Raw genomic sequence first — 20,618 nt, forward strand, 5'->3', positions numbered from 1 at the left:
CCAGGAGGATGCAGACAAGCATTCTTTCTTTGCGTCCGAGGAAACAAATTTTGCTTCACTTGGTCTGCAAACCTCCTTGGTCGATGCACTGCAAGGCGCAGGATATGACAGGCCTTCAACAGTACAGGTAGAACAGCCACATACTTTTGCCACAACCTTACATAGTTTTACCCATCGTGCGATCTTGTGGGCTAACCAACGGATTTGTCTGCACCAGGAGCTGTCAGCCCCACCTATCCTGTCTGGAAGGTCTCTTGTCCTAGCGGCGGAGACTGGCAGTGGCAAAACAATGGCTTACCTTGCCCCGTTGATATCCTCCATTCTCTCAGGGAAGGCACAGGAGGCAGACGTGCAGAGCACATCGTCAGAGGGGTGCTTACTCTTGTCTCAATTTTCATTGCGCATGTGGACAGGTCACAATTGCGCTGACAACATACAATAATGCTCTGCCTTGATGTTTGCCTTCTACTTCTGCTGGAACACTTCGAGGTGGTCTTTTCTTGTGCAGGAGGCCTGAAAGGGCAGCCGATGGCATCTTGGTCCTGTGCCCCAACGCAGCTCTTTGCAGCCAGGTGCGCCTACAATCTCCCCTAGCAGTTCGCCTACAATCGCCCCTAGCAGTTTGCGCTGCGGTGCTCCTGGGAGGCCCTTCACCCCTGACTTTGACGATGCAGCACAAGTCTGGTCAGGTTTCTTATCACAGCTATAGTGATCCACACGTAGGCTCTCGCTTGAAGGATTTTCAGTTTCTACTCTTCATCTATTTGTGAATTTGCCGTCATTGCAAGCGCTCCAGGCCCTTTCTTTGCACAGCCCTTTTTTTGCAGCTCGAATCAGATTTGGGGAGGCGACAACAATGATGGCCCTTGTTCTCTGGTGCTCAGCTCCTCTGCCTGAGCCAGCTGTGAGGAGGGGATTGGTGCTTTGCTTTCCCCTTCCTTTCGGCCCTTTGACTCTTGAAGGGGGTACGACCTAGATCGGGCGGACTAACAAGGGAAACTGTGACAGCAGAACCTGCGGTGTGGCAGGTGGTGGCGTTTGCCGACTCGCTGAAGGGGCCGTCAGGGGCGCCGCTGGTGCGAAGCGCGCACATTTCGTCGGCCGCGCCGCTGCCGCGGGACATGCCGGACATAGTCGCTGCCACGCCCGCGGGCCTCATGGCGGCCACGCAGGAGTACGGCCAGTACGCCGGCTGGCACTGGACCAAGGCCGGCATCGTCACCCGGTGCGCGCGCAGACTTGTTCCCTGCACTCTCTAGTGTCCTAGAGCCCTTGCATGGCAGTGGCTGTCCTTGCATCCAAGCAGGTCAACTTTCCTTGAGCGCACAGGAGCTGGGTGCATGACATGTTTCCTGCGGCCCTGTGTGTTCAGGATAGTGACGCATTGGCTGGCCGAACGACGAGCACTTGCACGGCCGTCATGCATTCAATGCAGTGGTTGTCCTTGAAGCATTTAGGAGCATAGTCCTGGGTGTAAGTTGGCACGAGGCATGGGGGGTGCCTGTGGCAATACTGAGAGGTTGGTCTGTCCAACATCAACCAATTGAGCAGCCCAACAAGCGAGGTTTTGTCAGTGCGAGCCCTCCCTTGCCCACCCTTATGCTTGATTGACTTGCTGAACTGATCAAGGCAGGCTGGGCAGTCAAACCAGCTGTTGTGCTGGACCCTTTACTAGAGAGGCCTGGGGCGTGGCCTCTCTACTTAGAAGATACGATTGATCTCAACTAGCAGAGCAGAGCTTAATCTCTTCTCAGATCACAAGGAAGACAGCAAAAAGGGCCTTAAACACTCCCATATGGTTGGCCCCGGCTGGCAGGGGGCGATATATATACTGAGCACCGTGCCCACGGTTGATGGGTCTTGCTTGGATCTGGCGACTCCATCAAGGGGTGGTATTGTGGCAGCCTGTAATTGCAGCTTGTCTGCAGGATGCACCTTGCCTCTTGGCAGAAAGGCGTGTATTCATAATAATACTTTACGGTTGTGCCTTAATGCGACACTCCAAACACGGTTTTGCAGGATTCGGCACGTGGTGCTGGACGAGGCGGATCTGTTGTTGACCGGGGGATTTCAGCGCGACGTGCGGCGCATTCTTGACGCTCTGCGAGAGGGCGACCGCGCACAGCGCTCCAGCGCCGTCGCGCGCCAGCTGGGCGTGTCCGGGGACGCCCTCGCAGCCCTGCCCCGCCACCTGCGCAAAGCCGCCGCCCAAGGTGTGCCGGCCATGCACACCTGCACCGTACATCATGTACTCTTTCAGATAGCATATTTAGTAAGCTTGGCATCTGTTGGCTGTGCGTTGCCTTGCAACGCAGCCATGCCTGCTGCTGCGCCTGCGCATCAAGATCTCACTTGATGTTACACTTGTAAAACAGAGAGGGGGCGATCCCTTGCCGAAGGATGCTACAATGCTTCAAACTCAAGAGCCGAGGAATTACAACTTGCTAGTTTCCGAGCTAAGCATGAAGATTAGTCAATCTCGCAATCGTGCCTTTCCTGTCAGGCGCCTTCATCTGTAGCAGGTCACGCTGAAATTAATGAATCATGGACTGGTGAGTGTGCTGAGAATCTTTAATGAGGGTATTTAATGGGAGTATTGCCCTCGAGCGTAGTGTTGAAGTAGGTGTTAGCTTGCGGGGAGAGTGCCAGGAGGAGCGATGAGGGCTCACTGGCACCACATGCGCTCGCCAAGTTGTTTGCTACTGCCAGCAGGCTGCGCTCCTTTAGAAATGCTCTCCTTCAGCACTTGAAGGAATTGCGCAAGATAATGCAGGCATTGTATTGAAGGCATGTTCTTGCGATGCGGCAGGTGATGCTGAGAAGCTACAGGGCGCCGGGGTCAAGGGATTCGAGTGGGAGGAAGAGGGCTCTGGTGACAGGTCCAGTCCCCCAGCCAGCACCTCTGGCAGGGGAGCGGAGGAAGAGACACCTTTCCCAATGTGCGCAGGCCCCAAATCTGCCATTCAAATTCCAATAGAGGAATTGTTTGCAGTGACGAGTGCACCAGATGCTTCCCATCCTGCTTGTTCTAGCCTGCTTTTACACAATCCGAGAGAAGCACAGGACAGTGAGAGTCAATGTTCAGTCTGAAAAGCATGCAAACTTGTGCATGGTTGATCAGACACCACCAATGTGTCTGTCGATTGATCTGTGCTTGATCAGACACCAACAGACACTCTGATGCGCGGATGTGTTGGCACCAGGCGGACCTGGAAGCGGCAGTATCTATTCGTGGCGGCGACCATGCCGTCAGGAGCCGGGCAGACAGTGGCGGGCGATCTGGGCAGGCTCTTCCCCGACCTGCTGTGGCTGTCTGGGCCGAGCCTCCACGAAGCTCAACGGCGAGTGGCGCACACGTGGCTGCCTATCACCCAAGACTCCTGGCGCAGCAGCCTGCAGGCACGCTCTCTGTCTTAATCGCTCATCCATGGCGCCGCAGCATCATATGCTCATGCTCTTTGTCTATAACCAGGACTCCAATCTATGGAGCTCCATTCACCTGAGAGCAGAGCGGACTGGACTAGAATGGAATTGATGTGCAAAAGTTATTTACTGCATGTGGCTCAGCCGGATTAGCTCCATCCTTTTGCCACTATGGATGGCAAGCTCCACAATTGTCCTCCTGCCATGAGTGCCTGGCAGTATGTGCTTGTCTCATGCATGAGCACCAGGAGGTGCTACAAACAGTGGTCGTGTGCTGAGGAGATGAGTGTGCGTAGGAGGCTGTGAGCGGGGAGGTGGGTCAGGGGCGGACGCTGGTGTTTGCTGCCAACGTGGCTGCAGCGAATGAGGTAGCCACTGTCCTGGCAGATGTGGGCCTGCAGCCGCTGCTGTACCACCGGGAGGTGTCGCCCCAGGACAGAGCTGGCGCCCTGGACGCCATGCGAGCAGGGTACTTTCCAGAAACCCAAGAAAATCAAGTAGATACTGTTCGGCTCCCACTGCGCACCTGATCTGTGATACCTGGTAGCATCTTGCCTCCTTTGCAAGATATGCAGCTTACCGAAAATTGACATTCTGTGCCAGATCACTGAGATGTCAGCAACCAGATGGCCCACTTTCTGCATGTCCTCATGCTTGTATTCCTGCAACTGATATGGAGAGATATGTTGGGTCAGCAAGATGAGACAATGAGTGTTAGCATGGGCGTTGAAAGGCTGGGTGCGCAGGGAGGGGGGAGTGCTGGTGTGCACGGATGCAGCGGCTCGCGGCATTGACATTCCAGATGTCACCCATGTGGTGCAGAGCAGCTTTGCTGCCAGCGCTATAGACTTCCTCCACAGGGTGAGTCTCTCTGTTCTGATGTCCACTGCTGCATGTGCACGTGGTGCAGTTGGTTGTTTGTTTATCATTACAGGATGTTCCTGCCAGAGGAAAGGTGCGTCTGCAGACAAGCAGCAGGTGAAGGCTACCACAAATACTGCCCTTGATGGACTCGCCAATTCCAAGCAAAACCCAATTTACCGCGGGCACGGTGCATAGTGTCTATACTGCCCCCCGCCAGCCGGGGCCTGGGTTGTTGGGTTTACTCACAAGGGCTCTAATATTGCTGCTGAGTGACTATTTGTTGGGTTCACAGGTCGGCAGGACTGGCAGGGCCGGGAAGGTTGGGAGGGTGACATCCCTGTACATGCCAAATCATGCCGTCCTGGCGGAAGCAATCAAGGCAGCGGTGGATGCTGGGGAGCCCGTGGAGGGCGCTTTTAGCAGGAACCGCTCCTTCAGCAAGAAGGTCAGGAAGTATGGCAAATACGTGCCGCGGGGAGAGGCACAGCTCCGCTCGCAATAGATTCACCTCTTCATGTACCAGATCGATTGCAGTTGAAGTCAACTGTATCATAGTGTGCAGGTCAGTCCAAAATACGTGAGAATGCAAAATGACGATTAAGAGGAAATTGTATGCTGACACAAAAGCAGAGACGATTTGTAACAGGTGGATTCCGCCCTCGTGTGCACGTTTTCTCATCGACCATGACGAAGCAAATCCACATCAGCTTTTTTCGGACACTCCAAGGCAAAAGATCGCATCGTCCCACACACAAAATCCCAGACAGATTTGAGGGACACCAGCCATTTGGTCGCAATCATCGTACTTGTGGCTCCTCTTCGGCGCTGTTGGAGTTTTCTGGTGCAAGATTTGAACGTCGTGAACCGCTGTGCACGAGCACAAGCACGTACCTTTTTTGGGTAAGGACACCAAGATCGTAGATTCTACACTGCTGAACGTCCCTTTCTGTGTTCAGGTGATTATCTTGCCTCGAATAATTGGGAGGTCTACAACAAGCAGCGTCAAGAGGAAGCTGACTCTTTTTCCGAGCATTGTTCTTCACATCTCGCCGCCTGATCTGCTCACTAAATTGCAGGCGACCTCATCTTGGCTCCAGGACTGATGAATGAGAAGGATCCGAGAGATGTTGCTGTGGAGACAGTGACAGCGGATAGCGTCATATATCGGTGTTCCAGGGTACCCAGCTCCTGCCCGTCAACAGACTTGCCCGTGTCGTGCTGCAATAGACTCACTCGAGCTTCATCAGTCTCTTCTTGGTTGAAGTTCCTTTGAGTGTGCCGTTGTATCTGCAGAGCACCCTATTCTGGGTCCCTGTCTTGCTGTTGCTGACCCTGGCGACTGCCATTGCGCCTCTCTGCGCCGTGTCCAAAGGCTGGGCTTACTACCACACCAACCACTACAACAACATCTCCCTGCAGATCTGGGTGCGCCAATCTCCAAGCCTGCTGTCCACACTTGTGCATGACCATGACTTCAGCTGTTGCACTTGCAAGAAGCAAATGGTTGCAGTCCTGGAAGTTTGAATTGGGCATTTTAGCTCTTGTGTGGCAGGCCGGTTACGTGAGGGGCACAGACACGGTCTCGCAGCGGCTGCACCATTTGGCCCCAGCACGATTTGCCTACTACCATTCATTGAAGGTAGGCTGCAAGTGCTCCTTCAGCTGATTACAGATAGTTGAGCAGAAATGACCTCCTGGTGGCACTGCACTGGCTCCTCAAAATGCCCAAAGAACATCACATAGTTGTGCACAAGCATTCAAAGGTCATTTCGCCCTGACAAGTCCAATCTGGAGAGTTAATTGAGCGGTGACTTTTGTGGGCAGGAGGTGAGCATGGCTGGGCAGGTCTGGGGTGGCATAGAGGCCGGCCTGCTCAGCATATCTATCATCGCTAATGTCACCTTCCTCACCATGTGGGCGCTGATTGTCCTCAAGCAGAAGGGCAAGCTCTCCAGCACCGGCAGAGCCCACCACAGAGCCATGGGCGCTCACCTCTTTCCTGCAGCTCTCATCCTATCGTACGCACCTCCTTGATAACATTCCTTGGCTGATCTCAAAATGCATGCTATACCTTGCACTCAAGAGCTCTGTTCTTCTGTCCTTGTGACTGGCAATGCCCCTGAGCTGATGATTTACATTGATTGTCATGCAGGCTGACACTCTTTGCGAGCGCTGTGGTCATGTTCGTTCTGCTGGGGGTGGGAATATCAAGGTTTTCGGTATCGCACCTGGGCCACAAGTACATCCCTTGGCCCCACTGGGCCTGGTGGGTGGCTGTCATCAACTCCTGGCTGTGGGCAAGCATCGCCATCATTGCGCGCAGAGGTATCAATTTCATCTTGAGTGTTTTTCAGCACCTGCTTCGCATCACAGTACAGTGGAAGGCCCCGCGTGTGTCGATCCTGCATGCTTTGAGTCTGTCAAAGCATGTCTGTGCATCTCTTGTTGCCACACTGTGCCCGAGCACACAAATCATTGTGCAGCCTGTAAACGGTGTGCCCTGCAGAGACTTGGCATACCATTGTACTTTGTGTCAATGCAGAGCAAAATGCACAGAAGAGGGCCCTTGTTACCCCTGATCACCAGCAGCCGGCTCAGCATGGAACTCCTTCACCAGCAACTGCCTGGCCTGACTCCAAGAAGCCTCTGCCAGTATGACATCAAGCAGCCATTCGAGGGGTACCCAATTTTGGGCAAAAAGAGAGTGCAGGACATGAAGTGAAAACTGCAAAGGCAAAATAAGGGACACGAGTGCCTCGCTGCAAGTCCCGCTTGAAACAGAATGCATCAAACTGTACAAATATATCTTGGCCCAGGAGCAACACTTATGGAGCCAGCGTTCAGCGGAGCGGCATTGTACAGAGTCTGAAGAGAGTGCAAGCGTGAATGCAAGAAATAAAAACAGAGGGAAGCTAGGATGTCAGACTCTTACTGTGTAGGTTGCTGAACAAAGTGGTATGTTTTCCGACCTAAAAAATTGCAGATGCGTACATGCGAGACTGCCAAACAGGGCGATGCTGGCATGTCCGTCAAGTATTTCAGAAAAACGACAATATATGACAATGATATGTACATAGATCCCATCAGGTTTGCGTCACTGAGTGGCATCCTCAGAGAGGAGTGGTGCACCAACATGTAAATCCACGCCCCAGCAGCCGGGTGTGCATTTTTGAAATATAACTATCAGGTATGCACACATGCATTCATAGAATAAGGGGAGGTGCCCAGCACTCCGTTGGCTAAAATGGGCTTCATCAATGCCTTACATGCGGCATACCACCAAGGTGCATAACATAATTGCATCCTGTGAGCCTGGCAAGAATCCATGTAATCAGATGAGTGGACACGTGCATACAATTCCACATGTCGGACGAGCAGGTCCTGCACACTGGGTACGGCATGAGCGCAAGCTCCTTGTCGACCTTGACTGTTATTTTAAGCAGACGGGCTTCTTGAGTGAACTTTCGCTGCATTGCGATGCCTTCTGACAGGGATCTGACAATGTTTTGCGCAAAATTAATGGCAGCTTTGGAAGGGGAAGATCCTTCGTCTCTTGTTACTTTATGGACCCTGCTGAGGGGTGAAGAGGTCTGGGTTTTTGGCAGCTTCCTGAACCTTCGAGCCACCTTCACACAGTAGGAAATGGAAGATATGTCTGACCACAGAAGGGGATCATTTTATTGCTGTTATACTTGAGGCAGCCCTTTCTCCTGCAAGGTAGAATCTTCTGGCGCTTGAGCTGAACAAGCTTGCCCTACCCTGATGCTACTTACTATGCCATATTTGGCATCTTGTAGACAGGCACTGGTGTCACACGGTGTCTGCATTCGTCCTTCTATGACAGAACTCTTCCATTATTAAAGATGATCTGCTCCAAGATTTTGCACAGCAGCAGGGTGTCAAGTAGGTCTCTCAATGGATGCCACACCCCGACCGCTGAAACCTTGGCCAAATAGAGAACAATCTGCATCTCACAGAGGAGCACACGGTGCCACAGCGTGCATATAGGCCTGGACAGGGGTGCGTGCCACACCGTGCGTGCTCACTCCTCATCTAAATAAGGGTGTCCTTTTTCCTTACCTACCACGGAAATGCGCAAAAGCGCGCCTTCTCCCAATATGTGCTTTCTGTTGCTCTGCCAAGTACCACACACTTCACAGATTGCGCTGACACCAACAGCTGCAGCCCAGACCTGGCTATTTGATCTGCATTTGGTTTGCAAGAACCCTGCTGGCCCTGCCTCCAGCTCTGTGTCAGTGAGATTGTTTTGGGACTTGAGACCATGTCAAGGGTGCTCATGCTGACATTAGTTGGGCTTGAAGGTTTTCTTGATGATCACGCCAGCCTGTGTCACGCTGACACGTCAAGATCTGCATCTACACAGACGGGATGAAGCAGCCAGTGCCCACAGCCGTGCAGCGGCCTCCAGCAAGCTGCACAGCAGCAGGGGCCTGACTGGGGCTTGCTGCTGCACTGTAGGCGGTGGGACCTGCCAGCTTATGGTCGATGTCCCTGGTGCTCAGTCTGTGAGGGTCCCTGGGCACCCCCTGTATGCTCCCTGCCATAGAAATGAAGCAGCCAGTGCCTGCAGGCATGCTATTTTCGCACATCTTCTGCGCCTGGCTGCCGCTGCTACGGCCATGGGGACCAGCTGCTATACCCTGATCACAGCACACAGATCTGTAAGAACAATATTCATTGCCATGCACACCATCAGGAGAAAACTGGACATCCCTCTGCACCTACATACATGCTGGAAATTGAGCACATGCAAGGATGCAGGCTTGAACGTAGTAGCAACTTGCCCAAAAGGCAGGGACACACCTTCATGTTGTCTGCGTATACTGTGTGCTGCTGTGAAGGAGGAGCGTGCTTGCCGCTGGCCCTGTGAGCACTTGGGTTGCGGGGGCCTTCGCGGTACCAGGGAGCACGGATGGGCTTGCACGCCTCGATCTGCTGCTGAACCAGCTTCTTCACAGTGTCCCTGTCCACGTTGGCAGGCACATATCCCTGTACAACATCAGAAATGTAAGACAAGCAGTGCATGCCATTGACCGCTGTGCATGCACATCTTTTCAAATCGGTAGGTTCATGCATGCCATGAGCGATGGTCATTATTGCATTTATGCAGCATGTTGCCGATCTGCAGTACCAACCCCAATGTGGAGCACCTTGGAAGCCTGCACATAGCAGATGGTGGCGATCTTCTGAATGTTTGTTGTGTCCTGCAGAGGAATCCTGACAGGCACTCCATCGCGCATGTAGGGCCTGCCGTTCCTCATCACAGGAACACGAGCATCGCCTGCAACACAACAGAAGCATTCACAATGCATGCCATGGTCACTCTCAATAAGGTGCGCAATGACACCGTAGAGTTCATCGATCTTAGCTAACGTCCATGCATAAAGTACATGAGGGGCTGCATGCAACAAGACATGGCATGATGAATGCATTGAGGCTTCTGAAGAGAGCAGGACATCCACCTGCAGAAGGAGGGATCTGCCACGCTGGCGGAGATGTCTGCATGGTGGGTGCAGGTGCATCCGTCTCTGGGATTGTGTAGAGGGGTGGAGGGCTGAACTGCGGCTGGGAGGCCACCTGGCACATCAGCAAATGCCTGTCAGATCAGAGCTGCATATTCCTGAACAGGACAGAAAAATTTCAGTTCTGTATTACATTAGCAAGCTCCTTTTCAAAAGGCTTCTGCCTGGTGCATCAAGCAACATTAGCTGGCAACACAAAAGCGCAAACGGGGGACAAATGCAAGGAGCGAAAGATCTCACCATGCCTGCTGACATGTAGAGTGGAAGCAGCTGCATGCCCTGGCTGTTGGTAAAGGACACAGCCTGATGGTGCATGGCTGCATGTGGGCTGAATGGAATGCTGCCTCCTCCCATGAGCTGGCTCATGGGCATGCCCTGATAGTGCTGGGTTGTCTGTGGCTGCATGAAGGACCCATGCAGCTGTGGAGGGAACGCAGAGTTGAGGGCAGAGGCGCTGAGGTTGGATGCTGGCACTTGCTGAATCTGCACAGCTGCACTGGTGTGCTGATGCGCAATCTCATGCTCTGCTGGGGTATCCAGCTTCCATATGACACCCCGGCTGGCTGGATCCTGCTGCATACAGATAGCTGGGAACTCAAAGGAGTGCTGTTGGTCTGAATCCCGCAGCTGATTGATGGCATGCGGCGCTTGAGGCTTGCTGTGGTCAAGGCGGCCCAGCAGGCAGCTTGCCACAGCAGTCTGCTGCGTTCCACATGTCTTCCTTGGGGGCTTCATTGCAGGGGTGGTGTTGCGCGATGTTGCGGTTGTCTTGTACGCAGCCTTGGCAATCGCGTATCCCTTGCTGCTCTCGAAAGCGGTGCCACTGACGCTGCTGCTGTCAGCTATGCCAGAGGAGGAACTGGAGGAGTCATTGACTGGCACGCGGAGTGGTGGCTGGCGCATGGGGGTCCTTGTGTGTCCAGGGGTGCGCTGCTGCAGGGCCTGCTCTGGGCTGGCCAGGTCATCTGAGAGATTCCCCAGGAGATGCCGCATGTTGCTCACTCTTGGGGTCTTCATCTGGCTGCCGCTGCATGGCTCTGTGCTTGGCATCTGCCTGGGTGTGGTTGCGGCATCTGTCGGGTTTGTGTGGGTCTCGCCTGTCGAGAAGCATTCCTCTGCTGTCTTCTTCTTTATGTTGTAGCCTAACAAGCTGGGTGTGGAGGCTGCCTCCTCCCCATGGCCATCCTTGGAGATGCTGACAAAGTCCAGCTGTGTGTTAAGCTCCATGATGGGCTTTTCCATTGCCTCAGAGAGCCTGCATGCATGAAGACATGTCCTGTCATGGTGGACAGTCCACATTCATGTGCTAAGTCCTCCATGCATTGGGCCGCAGCCCACTCTTCACGTACAAGATAATCAGAAAGTACATGCATGAAGCTGCCTGGCACAGTGGAGTGCTGTTGCAAGGATAGCAAGCCCGAGATGGTCCATTACTGCAACGCACAATGCAATGTGATGCATGAGGCTGCAGTGAGTCACCTGGCCTAGGAAGGGCTGCAGGTTTCCTTCTTCCAGAGTTGCTCAGGCTCCTTGTTCTGCAGTCACCAGACAATGTTTATGTCATAAGTCCAAAGGGAGCCACATGAGGCACTGCTTGCAGCCTCCTAGATATCGCCATTGGAAACAGGAGGTCTTGATCGGGCTATTGCTGGTTGACTGGTAGCTTGATAGATCCCTACCATCTGAATGGACAAGCCAGGCTCATAAAGTTGCTTGCATGCCGGATACCAAATTCTACACATAACTGGCTAAAGAAAACAAACCCCTCAAACTGGAATAGCTAAGCCGCGCGATCCGTGAATGTGTGACCCAAAGGTTCCGTGTCGCCGGGCTTCAGCCATCAGTATATCTCGATCGAAAAATTGAAAATGTGTCACTGGTTGGATCCTGGCGACTATATGCTGGACCGGTCAAGGCGACGCAAGGCAGGTACCTCGGACTGAATTGGTGAACCGGTGCAGTCTTGGAGCTCGGCCACCTCCGGGGCTTCGGCCGCAGCAAGTGCAGCACCACTTCAAACTTTGCAGACCGCTTATATCATAGCATCAAGCCCGTATTCTGAAGCCATGCGGACAAAATGGGAGAAAATGGTGCTGAAAATTGCCTCAGCTAAAGGGATTTCGCCTCGAGGTAATGATACGCTCTTTGCATGCACATAATGGGTAATGTCCACTTCACTCTGGCCTGAGGCAACCTTCATGGCATTTTCAGTCATTCGCAGAATTGCATATCACTCAAAGTGCAGCGTCCAAGCCAGGGAGACTGGCAGCAGGGTCCTTCAAAGCAGCCTCAAAGGGTAAAAAATAGCTTTAAAGCTTGAATAGCTTGAAATAATAGCTTGAAATTTCTCGTGGCCCCAGAGGACTTTGAGGGGAGGCTGGCTCAGCACAGATCAAGGAATGAACGCGATTTAACCAGCGTTAGCTGAGGGGAGTGAAGCTAACCTCAACAGCTAAATGGAGTGCCCTTGCCACCGGTAGAGCTTCTTCTGCTGCACCTGCACACGCCTCTCAACGGCCAGGGAATTTTGCTGCCTGACAAGAGCAGCCTGGACGGTGGGCAGCAGCATCCAGCCGCGCCCTCGAACGTGGTACTTATCAATGCTCCTTTACATACCTCTGCCTTGCTAGAAGCAAGCATACTGCGTGCTAACATGACAGTCATCGCGATTGCCACTGCAGACCGCATTAATTTAATCTTGACGAGCAGTACAGGCTTTACAAAAAGATCATCCCAAACCAGGTCATGTTCAAGGTCCAGAATACACGAGACAAAATATGTAGTAACCACTTCCTTTGCACAATGAAGCATGGATGCATATCACGAAACATTCGTTGATCATTGACTGAATGTCATAGTCATTAAATTCAATCAGCACTAAGCGTGTCAGCTTGTCAAGTCATTGACAAAAATAGCCAATCACAGATCACACACGATCGTGGCTCCAGTATTGCCCATTTTAACTAGTGTAGCAGAGTTCCGCTCACAACAGAAATTCTTAATGATAAGGCAAATCAAAGACTAGGGATTCTGCTTGGTTGCCTACAACAGGTCTATTACGGTATGTTCTGCTTGAGCGAGTTCAATCAATTATTCCTCCGCTAGCCAGCATTCTGCGACTCCCGGTGGCAAAGCACTGCTAATTTGCCTTGAAAGGCTTGAGCATCAAGCTGCAACGTTGGCCTCTGTGCAGATTTGGCCGACTTGATTCAATCCGGCTGCAACACCTGCAAGACACAACACAGATGGAAAGGACATCTTAAAGCAGCTCCCCAAATTCACTGAATTCAACAGATTTGCATCGTATGTATTGACAAAGAGGAAATGTATGTCTCTATGGTTCAACGATTGGCAAATGTCGCTTCACGGCGTTTGTGAAACGTGTTGGAAAGGTGGATCACTCACTCTCCGGTGAGATCCGATCATAGCCCAGGGTTTGAAGGCCAACAATGGTCCGTCTGCACTGGCCATCTTTGTAGACCAGTATTGTGGGCAGGTCAGCATCAGGGTAATTGGGTATGCAGTCTGTGGACTGCATGGTGATGAACTTCACATGCTGGTACTGCTCTGCCAACTGCTTCAAGCAGTGTCTCAGCACTTGGCAGCCTAGGACCCTGCATCCCACATATTTATCTGAGTCTAAACAAAGCTGCACACGCTCCGTCATGACTCAGGCAGGTTTCATGACAACTAAGATTGCAACAGACGCACCTTTCCTGGCTGAGAAGCACGACAACCCAGCAGTCTCGGCTGGCCTCAGTCACCTCCCTGACAAACTGGTTTCGCACAATGCTACTTATTTTGCCGTAACGTGGCTTCTTTGCTGCCTCCTTCAGCTGAGCCAACCTGATCTGCCTGCAGGGCAACTGGGCGCCACCAATAGATTTCCCAGACTGGTGGGATCCTGAAGATGATAGCGACGTTGGAAAACCCAGCATGACTTACCTGTACGTTTCAAGGAAACTGTCTTCCTCGAACTCATCCTCCAAGTCCTCCAGAGACTCTGGATCTCGTGCCCGATCAAGACGATCGTATTGCAGTTTTTCGTCGTCAGCAGGAGAAAAAGCATCCGCCTTCTTGACGACCTCTTTCTCCGGCAAATTACCGAACTTCCTCTGCAAATCCTCCCATTGTGTAGTCTCTCCTTCCAATCGTTTGTAGACTGTGTGGTCTCCCATGGTGCCAAAAGAGCCAGGGATTACGCTTTCTGCTCACAAGCAATATTAGCAGCGGTGAAAAATAATGTTGCAATCGATACAGTATCGAAGTGCAAAAGAGACTCTTCAGACAAGGAGAACTTGGATCAGTGATGCTCTAGAAATTTCGAGTGCCTCTCGATCGCCCTCATTAGCCTCTTAAAATGACAAAGTGCACTCGAGAATGTACCTGATGTCTTTGATTAGCAGTGTCTGTCCTGACGCTGGAGCCAAAACCAGAGCAAATGGTGTTATCGGTGACAGGGCAGCTGCAGGACGACGGCGTTTCTGCTGCCTCGAGCCTTTCTGCCAAGTTGCAGGCGAAGTTGACAAATTTGTGACTGAAGGCACGGTTGTAAATCCGCAGTTACTTGCACTGAATCTCGCATTCCTCTGATGTAATAAGTCTGCGAGGTTGCTGGAAACAGGCGGGGTCAGCAGCCCATCGCCACATTGCACCATCTTTGGCATACCTCGCTGTTTGGTAATAATGGGTCGGCCACAGACAGCAGAGAGATCGGATGTTGAGGAAGAACCTTTTGTGGCAGAGGCAAATGGCAATGGTGTTGAGCATCACAGTCCTCTGAAGTCAAATACTGGCTCAACAGAGCGCCAGGAACCGCGCAAACCTGAACTTTCTCCAGCTGCCGCCATGTCAATGCCCTCCACGGATGATACGATTCATGAGAACGTCAACGGGGACGCCAGGCTCTCGACAGAGAAGGCTCGCGCTGAAGTTTCAAAGGACCTCTCTCCGGAGCAGTGCTTGATGGTGAGCAGATACCCTGAGCGAGGTTCTAGGAGGATGCCTGATTGCGATTCTTGCAAGCTGGGCTTGAAATATCTGTATCCGTAGAAACCAAAGGAAGGATATGACCCCTGCTGTCTTGCAGAAACAGCAGGAGGAGACAGCGAAAGAGGCAAGCAAGCGCATGTTCTTTCCGCGGATCCCTAAGCAGACTGTACCACAATCGCAACAGCAAGCGCTTCAAGATAAGATTGCCGAGCTGAGAAAGGAAGCTCAGGAGGTGACCGATGCGATCGACTCTACGCTGGTGAGCAGGGCGTCATGTTCTCTGATGGGAATATAGCCTGGACACCGTGAACATGTTACTGCTGCATTTCCTGCTCATAATTGGATGCATTGTCACGGTCTAGGCTATCCTGGCGTTGATTCTATATCTCACCGATCCCTGCTGGGCACAACTCTTGTGTTGATCAGAACCATTCCCACACCCCTTAAATGCCTTTGTGCACATTGATGCATCTGAGGCAATGCGTAATATGCTTGGCTGGATGCAGGCTGCACGCGATGTCGTCCGCAACAAGAGGGACGCGACCCTGGACACATTGAGAGATCTCAGGGAGCTTATCATTGCCAAGGTTAGTATCCTGCTGTTGTACTCCCGACCCACTGTTGGATGCATTTGACAGCCACTGCTTCCGTACATTGGCCCATATCCGTGGCATGATCTAAACAGCACTTTCCTTGCCTTTCAAGCTGGCACTCATCCTGTGACGTACCTGGCTGCTTGTGTTTCACCAGGAGGTGGAGATTGAGCCTCATGTGGCGGAGAGGAACAAGCACTCGGAGGCGGCCAAAGCGGCCTCGCTGGCCAAGAAGCAGAACGCTTTGGACAGCCGCGTGCAGTTCAGAACAGAGGAGGCGTTGAACGCAGCCCTCAGGGCAGTTGAGTACCGCTACGCGCACGAGACCAACCCCAAAGCTGAGGAGGACGCCCTCTACAAGCAGATCAAGAAGCTGGAGGTGTGTCTCTCCTCTGCTCTGCTCCTCTTTCAAGTCACCTTGCCGGGTGAAGGTGGCCTCCTGTCAACTTGCGGACGCACGGTATGTGGCAGTTGGTCAGGCATCATAGGTGCCGCACTCCACACGCTGGTTTTCATTGCCAATCCTGACTCATTCACTCGTCGTGACGTGATCTCAGGCCGCTCCAGAGATGTAAACAATAGTGGAAACTGCTACACAGATCACAATCACGCAATCCTGCTGCTGCAGATAAGGGCCATTGCGATTTATACAGCACAATAGAGTCAACAGACACCCTAAAATGTCATATGCCTGGCTCAATAGATGTGCTGGAACGGCTCCTTGGGGCAACTGCACTAAGACAATGAACCAATGGTGGAATTGCAGGGCCAGCGGTCTGCTGTGCGCGCGGTGGAAGCAAAGGACCGGGCCAGGGCGGCTGCGGCGAGCGAGGTGGCAAGGGCTGAGCCGGAGATGTCCTCGGCAATGAGCGCGAAAGAGGCCAACGTGCTGGTGGAGGCGCTGATCGCAGAGAAGAGAGCGCTGGTGGCGGACAGCAAGGCACTGAGTGATGTCTTTGAAGCGTACAAGGCTGAGGCCAACGCCCTGGACGAGCAGGTCAAGGAGCTGAGGACCAGGCGCTCTCTACTGAAGAGGAAGCAGGTGAGAGTGGTTCTTGGCCGTCATGCTGTCCCTGTTGCCCTTGGCAAGATGTCCGGCATGTCGACGGCAAGCTTGGGTGGTGACATTTGCATGTTCAGGTGGGGATGTTTATGCTTGGGCAGGAGCGACGAGACAGCATACTGATGAAGAACCTGCATAGTGGTGCAGAGTCTGACCAGGCAAGCTCGTCTGTGTTGCGCAGGACGAGCTGACCACAGAGATGAGGGGCCTTGGGGGCTTCATGGTGGAGCAGTGGCAACTGAACCGTCGGTTCAGTCAGCAAGTGCGCCTCTACCTCAAGGAAGGCAGGGTCGACTTCGCCCGCCAGCAGTGCGCTCAGAAGGTGCGCCCTTTACCCGCCTTGCTTGCTGTGCACGCAGCAGCTGAATACCTGTCCGTGTCCTTTGTCACATTCATCCCTATTTGCTTGTCAAACCATGCAGCATGCATGCGCGCAGCTCATGTTGCAGGTGCAAGGCACTGCTTGCTCAGCTACGCTCTGATTTCTGTTTGGCTTTGACGTAGACGGAGCACTGGATGAACTTGCTGGCCAACGACGCGAAGTTCCGGGAGGAGTATCACAGGCTGTGGAAGGAGGAGCGCGGGGTGGCCAAGCAGGAGAGTGTCAAGGTGGGGCCCTCTCTTTCCCTCTTGCCACCCAGTAGTTCTACACAAGTTGATCCAGAGCAGCTGCCTGGCTGCATGCTTTGGAGCCTGCAGGTGTGGTGTGTAAGAGGGTTAAGGAAGATGTCATGTTGCCAAAGGTGACAGCATGGTCGATTACGGAGGGGTTCTTGGGTCTAATGCATTGGCTTTTTCGGGCAGGGCACAAGCGACAATGCGGTGGACGTCATCGCAAGAGCGCTTAGCGGGGTTCAGAAGGTGATGCATGAGAAGCAGCGTGTCGCCATTGCCGAGTCTGCCAAGGGCCCCAAGAACGCTGCTGAGGGCCCCAAGGTCACTGCTGAAGGCCCCAAGGCCGCTGCTGACGCCTCAGCAGAGGCTCCCGCGCACGCCAACGGCCACACCTCCGAGCCTGAGCAGCCGGTGAGCTCCTCTCTGCCTGCTTGCTGCCCCAAAATTCCCTGATTGAAGCTATCTTGGCACTGTGCTGAAGCAAGTGTGTTGTCCTGTCAGAGTCTGTGCGCCTCCACTCTCTACCTGTACCTAAATTTGAAGCTCACCGCTTCATAAATTGCAGATGTAGCAGATGATCCCTTGTTTTCTTGTGTATTTTTCCCTCGGTTTACCTGAATGGCATGAAAACTTTCTTACTCTTCAACGGAATTGATTGGCAGCGGCACATCCTGGCGTGCAGCTGTTTGATGTCAGGTGCCTGTGCAGGAAGCGGTGGAGGCCCCAGAGCTGCACAAGACGCTGGGGGCCATGCAGATGGAGGAGCTGGCGCAGCTGGCGGAGAACGGCGGCGTGCTGGTGCCTGCCAAGGCAAAGGCGCCCAGGAGGAGCAAGGCCGTCAAGAAGTCGGTCGTCGAGATCCCAGCCATCTTTGAAGACAAGACGCCGTTCGTGCCCCCTGCTGCCCTCCTGAAGCGGTAGGAACCTTGTTTTAATTTCTTTTCTGCAAACTTTTGCACACATTCCCCTGCCAATGCTATGACGGTTCCCTGCACTGGCAAGGGACATATTGAAGATATCGCTTGCGGATCTATGCTCAGTAGCAGCTTTTCTGGAGCTGATTTGAGGACGTGGTCGATTGAACATCACTGCACTGTTGACTTGATGGTTCCTTGCGCTGTCATTCAGACAAGAGTATCTTAAATGAAGTGCCATCTGTGTCAGCAGACGACCGCCGGCTGAGTGGTGTGGGTGACTGTGCGCACAGGGACGTGGAGCAGGTGGACGAGGCGGAGGAGCGTGAGAGGGCGCGGCTGCGCAACGCGGAGGCGGCGCGCGAGGCCGAGGCGCGCAAGGAGCGCAAGCGCCGCAAGGCCGAGCAGAAGGAGCGCGCGCAGAAGGTCCGCGACGCGCACAAGGCCGCCGGCGTCAAGGAGGATGACAAGGCCGCCAAGGAGCCCGCTGCCCTTGTGCGTTGCTTCCCCTGGGCGTATCCTGGACCTTTTTTCATTTTTGCGCCTGGTCTGCTACATGAAGACCCTAATCCTCGGTGGAGGGACGCATGTAGGGAATAAATCTTGGTATGTCTGGTGGACTGCATTGGCTCATTATCTGTTGCTGTACAGGCGAGCGAGGAGCTGCCGGCAGCGGCCACTGCGGCAGAGGTGCCGGCCACGCCTGCCCCGGCGTCGGCGGCGGCCGCGGCGGTGCCGAAGCCGTCCGGCGGGGGCGGCAAGCCGAGCGGGCGCGTGGGCAAGCACATCGGGGCCCCCGTGGCCAAGAGCCGCGTGCAGGTCAACCGGCGCAAGGGGACGCTGCAGCGCGTGCTGGCGTACGCGCAGCAGCAGCTGCCCAAGAGCCTGATGCACAGGTCAGTGCTGCGTCCTCCTTTCTCCGGCGTCTTCCTGTCCAGTCTATGCAGTGTGTGTGAAATCCGGCGAGATAAATCGTCTTGTCATGAGTATTTACCACATTTGGCTGACAGAGGACGCGCACTCAGATGCAATCGAAATATGCGCTCCCTTGCACTGCTGATTAGGTGCTTTTTCACCCTCACTGAAGTCCTCGTCCTCTGATAGCAGAAGGGCCAAGCATGGGCTGAAACAGCGTCAGCATGGGGTTATTGAATGCCCCTCTGTGTGATCTGTGCAGGGTGCTGGTGGGTGTGCTACTGCTGCTCGGTATCTGGCTGCTGACAGAGCTGCTGCCGCGGCCGGGACGTGTCCACGCCTGACTGGCGCCCAAAGTTCACGGGTGTGCCTCTGCTCCATGAAGATGCCAAAGATTAGTTATCAGCCATGTGTCCTTTAGCCAGCTCTAGGGCTGATCTTGTTGCGACACCTCGGTGGCAATGAGTTTGGCTGCTGCAAAGGGTATCCACTGCATTCAGCTGAGTGCATTGACTTGCCTCTGCAGGATGTGGAGTTGCTGGCCTCTGTGCAAGAGGTCACGGCATGCTGGGCACAGCAATCAATGCCAGCAAAAAATTGGAGTTGGACAAGTTTGCAACTTTATTGTGGTGTTGAGAGCAATAATCGTGGTTATACACAGGGATCTCCAGGTTGGTTTATTGGTGGGCATTATGTCGATCTCCATTGCAAATCGGTGTAGCGCCTTGGGCTGTCGTTTTGAAGAAAAACAATCAAGAGGGCTGTCCTGCACTCAAGAACAATCTGTAGGTAGAGGCACAGTTAGAATCAAGGCTGCTATAAATCCTGCACATGGCTCTTAGTAGGCAACTGCTTCGCGTACGCGTCCAAGATGGGATGCCCCAGAAAGTCCTAGCTCTGCAGATCGCCAGTTCTCCTCAATGCATTTCGTTCTGTTCAAATTTGAGGGGTACATGATGGTGGAATTTGCAAGCTGCGCTGCTCAATCTCATGGTAAGCTTGTGCATGTGCTGGGACTCTGTCTGACAGGCTGTCACCTTGGTGTGACAACGGCAGTGTCCATGCTTGCTAGGTTAGAGCACTGTGCACTGCAGTAAACCTTGCCAGTTACTGTCAGCCTGGCACTGATAGCGACCATCAATAGGGGCATTCCTCTCACTGAACTGGCCTTGGCCCTATGGTCATATCCATCTGGTAGTTGCGTGCACGAGGAATTAATTAGCATACATTGTAAGCAAAATTGCTGAAGATGCATCTCCAGCGCTTTCGGCAGTCCACCTAGCTATGCCAAACAGCAAGAAGATGTTGATATTTTGCAAACAAAATTTCCAGAAGGCTTCTACTAGTAGGAGATGTCTCTTGGCTGACGCGGATGCCACCTTGGCAGATCATGACGTGGGAAGCATCGACCGATTGTTCCTCCAATTTCCGGTTTATGAAGCTTTACTTCACATAGGAGAATTACAAGTGGTGGGAGAAGCTTGTAAAATTTTGGACGGACAGATAGAGGTCCACTCGAAGGGAGTGAAAGTTGCCGAGCTTCACCTGGCTCCTCGTTGAGGCGATCCAACTGATAGAGGCCTGCAACTATTACAATATTTGACTCTGTAACATCCTAACTCTTAGTATCGTTACTTCGAGGTCCGGTCTTTCCTGCGTTCAAGTCATCCAGGAGATGTGCATGACAAGGCTTTTA

The 20,618-nt window shown here is 53.2% G+C and overlaps 4 protein-coding genes across 4 annotated transcripts; 2 read left to right on the forward strand and 2 right to left on the reverse strand.

Annotated features, from left to right (window-relative positions):
• Positions 1-13: 13 nt before the first annotated feature.
• Positions 14-4,741, forward strand: COCSUDRAFT_1688 (P-loop containing nucleoside triphosphate hydrolase protein; the record flags this gene model as incomplete). The annotated part of the gene is made up of 9 exons (XM_005649254.1): positions 14-127; positions 218-372; positions 521-572; positions 1,029-1,225; positions 2,020-2,248; positions 3,163-3,410; positions 3,731-3,892; positions 4,170-4,284; positions 4,580-4,741. Coding segments are annotated over 9 exons (1,434 nt in total), but the record flags the coding sequence as incomplete, so codon positions are not given.
• A 3,922-nt stretch (positions 4,742-8,663) lies between these two features.
• COCSUDRAFT_62183 (hypothetical protein) lies at positions 8,664-11,072 on the reverse strand (the record flags this gene model as incomplete). Its single annotated transcript, XM_005649255.1, has 5 exons — positions 8,664-8,948; positions 9,112-9,297; positions 9,459-9,589; positions 9,771-9,885; positions 10,071-11,072. The coding sequence occupies 5 exons, from the start codon at positions 11,070-11,072 to the stop codon at positions 8,664-8,666; spliced, it is 1,719 nt and encodes a 572-aa protein (XP_005649312.1).
• Positions 11,073-13,227: 2,155 nt separating this feature from the next.
• Positions 13,228-14,008, reverse strand: COCSUDRAFT_14179 (thioredoxin-like protein; the record flags this gene model as incomplete). Its single annotated transcript, XM_005649256.1, has 3 exons — positions 13,228-13,444; positions 13,542-13,685; positions 13,776-14,008. The coding sequence occupies 3 exons, from the start codon at positions 14,006-14,008 to the stop codon at positions 13,228-13,230; spliced, it is 594 nt and encodes a 197-aa protein (XP_005649313.1).
• A 359-nt stretch (positions 14,009-14,367) lies between these two features.
• Positions 14,368-20,168, forward strand: COCSUDRAFT_46936 (hypothetical protein). Its single transcript, XM_005649257.1, has 13 exons — positions 14,368-14,798; positions 14,920-15,081; positions 15,329-15,409; positions 15,573-15,794; positions 16,182-16,457; positions 16,660-16,800; positions 16,983-17,087; positions 17,283-17,504; positions 17,802-18,010; positions 18,301-18,502; positions 18,659-18,903; positions 19,185-19,286; positions 19,449-20,168. Exons 1-12 carry the CDS (start codon positions 14,517-14,519, stop codon positions 19,264-19,266), a joined length of 2,229 nt encoding a protein of 742 aa, XP_005649314.1. The 5' UTR covers positions 14,368-14,516; the 3' UTR covers positions 19,267-19,286; positions 19,449-20,168.
• Positions 20,169-20,618: the final 450 nt, after the last annotated feature.

The sequence above is a fragment of the Coccomyxa subellipsoidea genome (assembly GCF_000258705.1).
Source record: "Coccomyxa subellipsoidea C-169, whole genome shotgun sequence".
In the NCBI taxonomy this organism is placed as follows: Eukaryota; Viridiplantae; Chlorophyta; class Trebouxiophyceae; family Coccomyxaceae; genus Coccomyxa; species Coccomyxa subellipsoidea.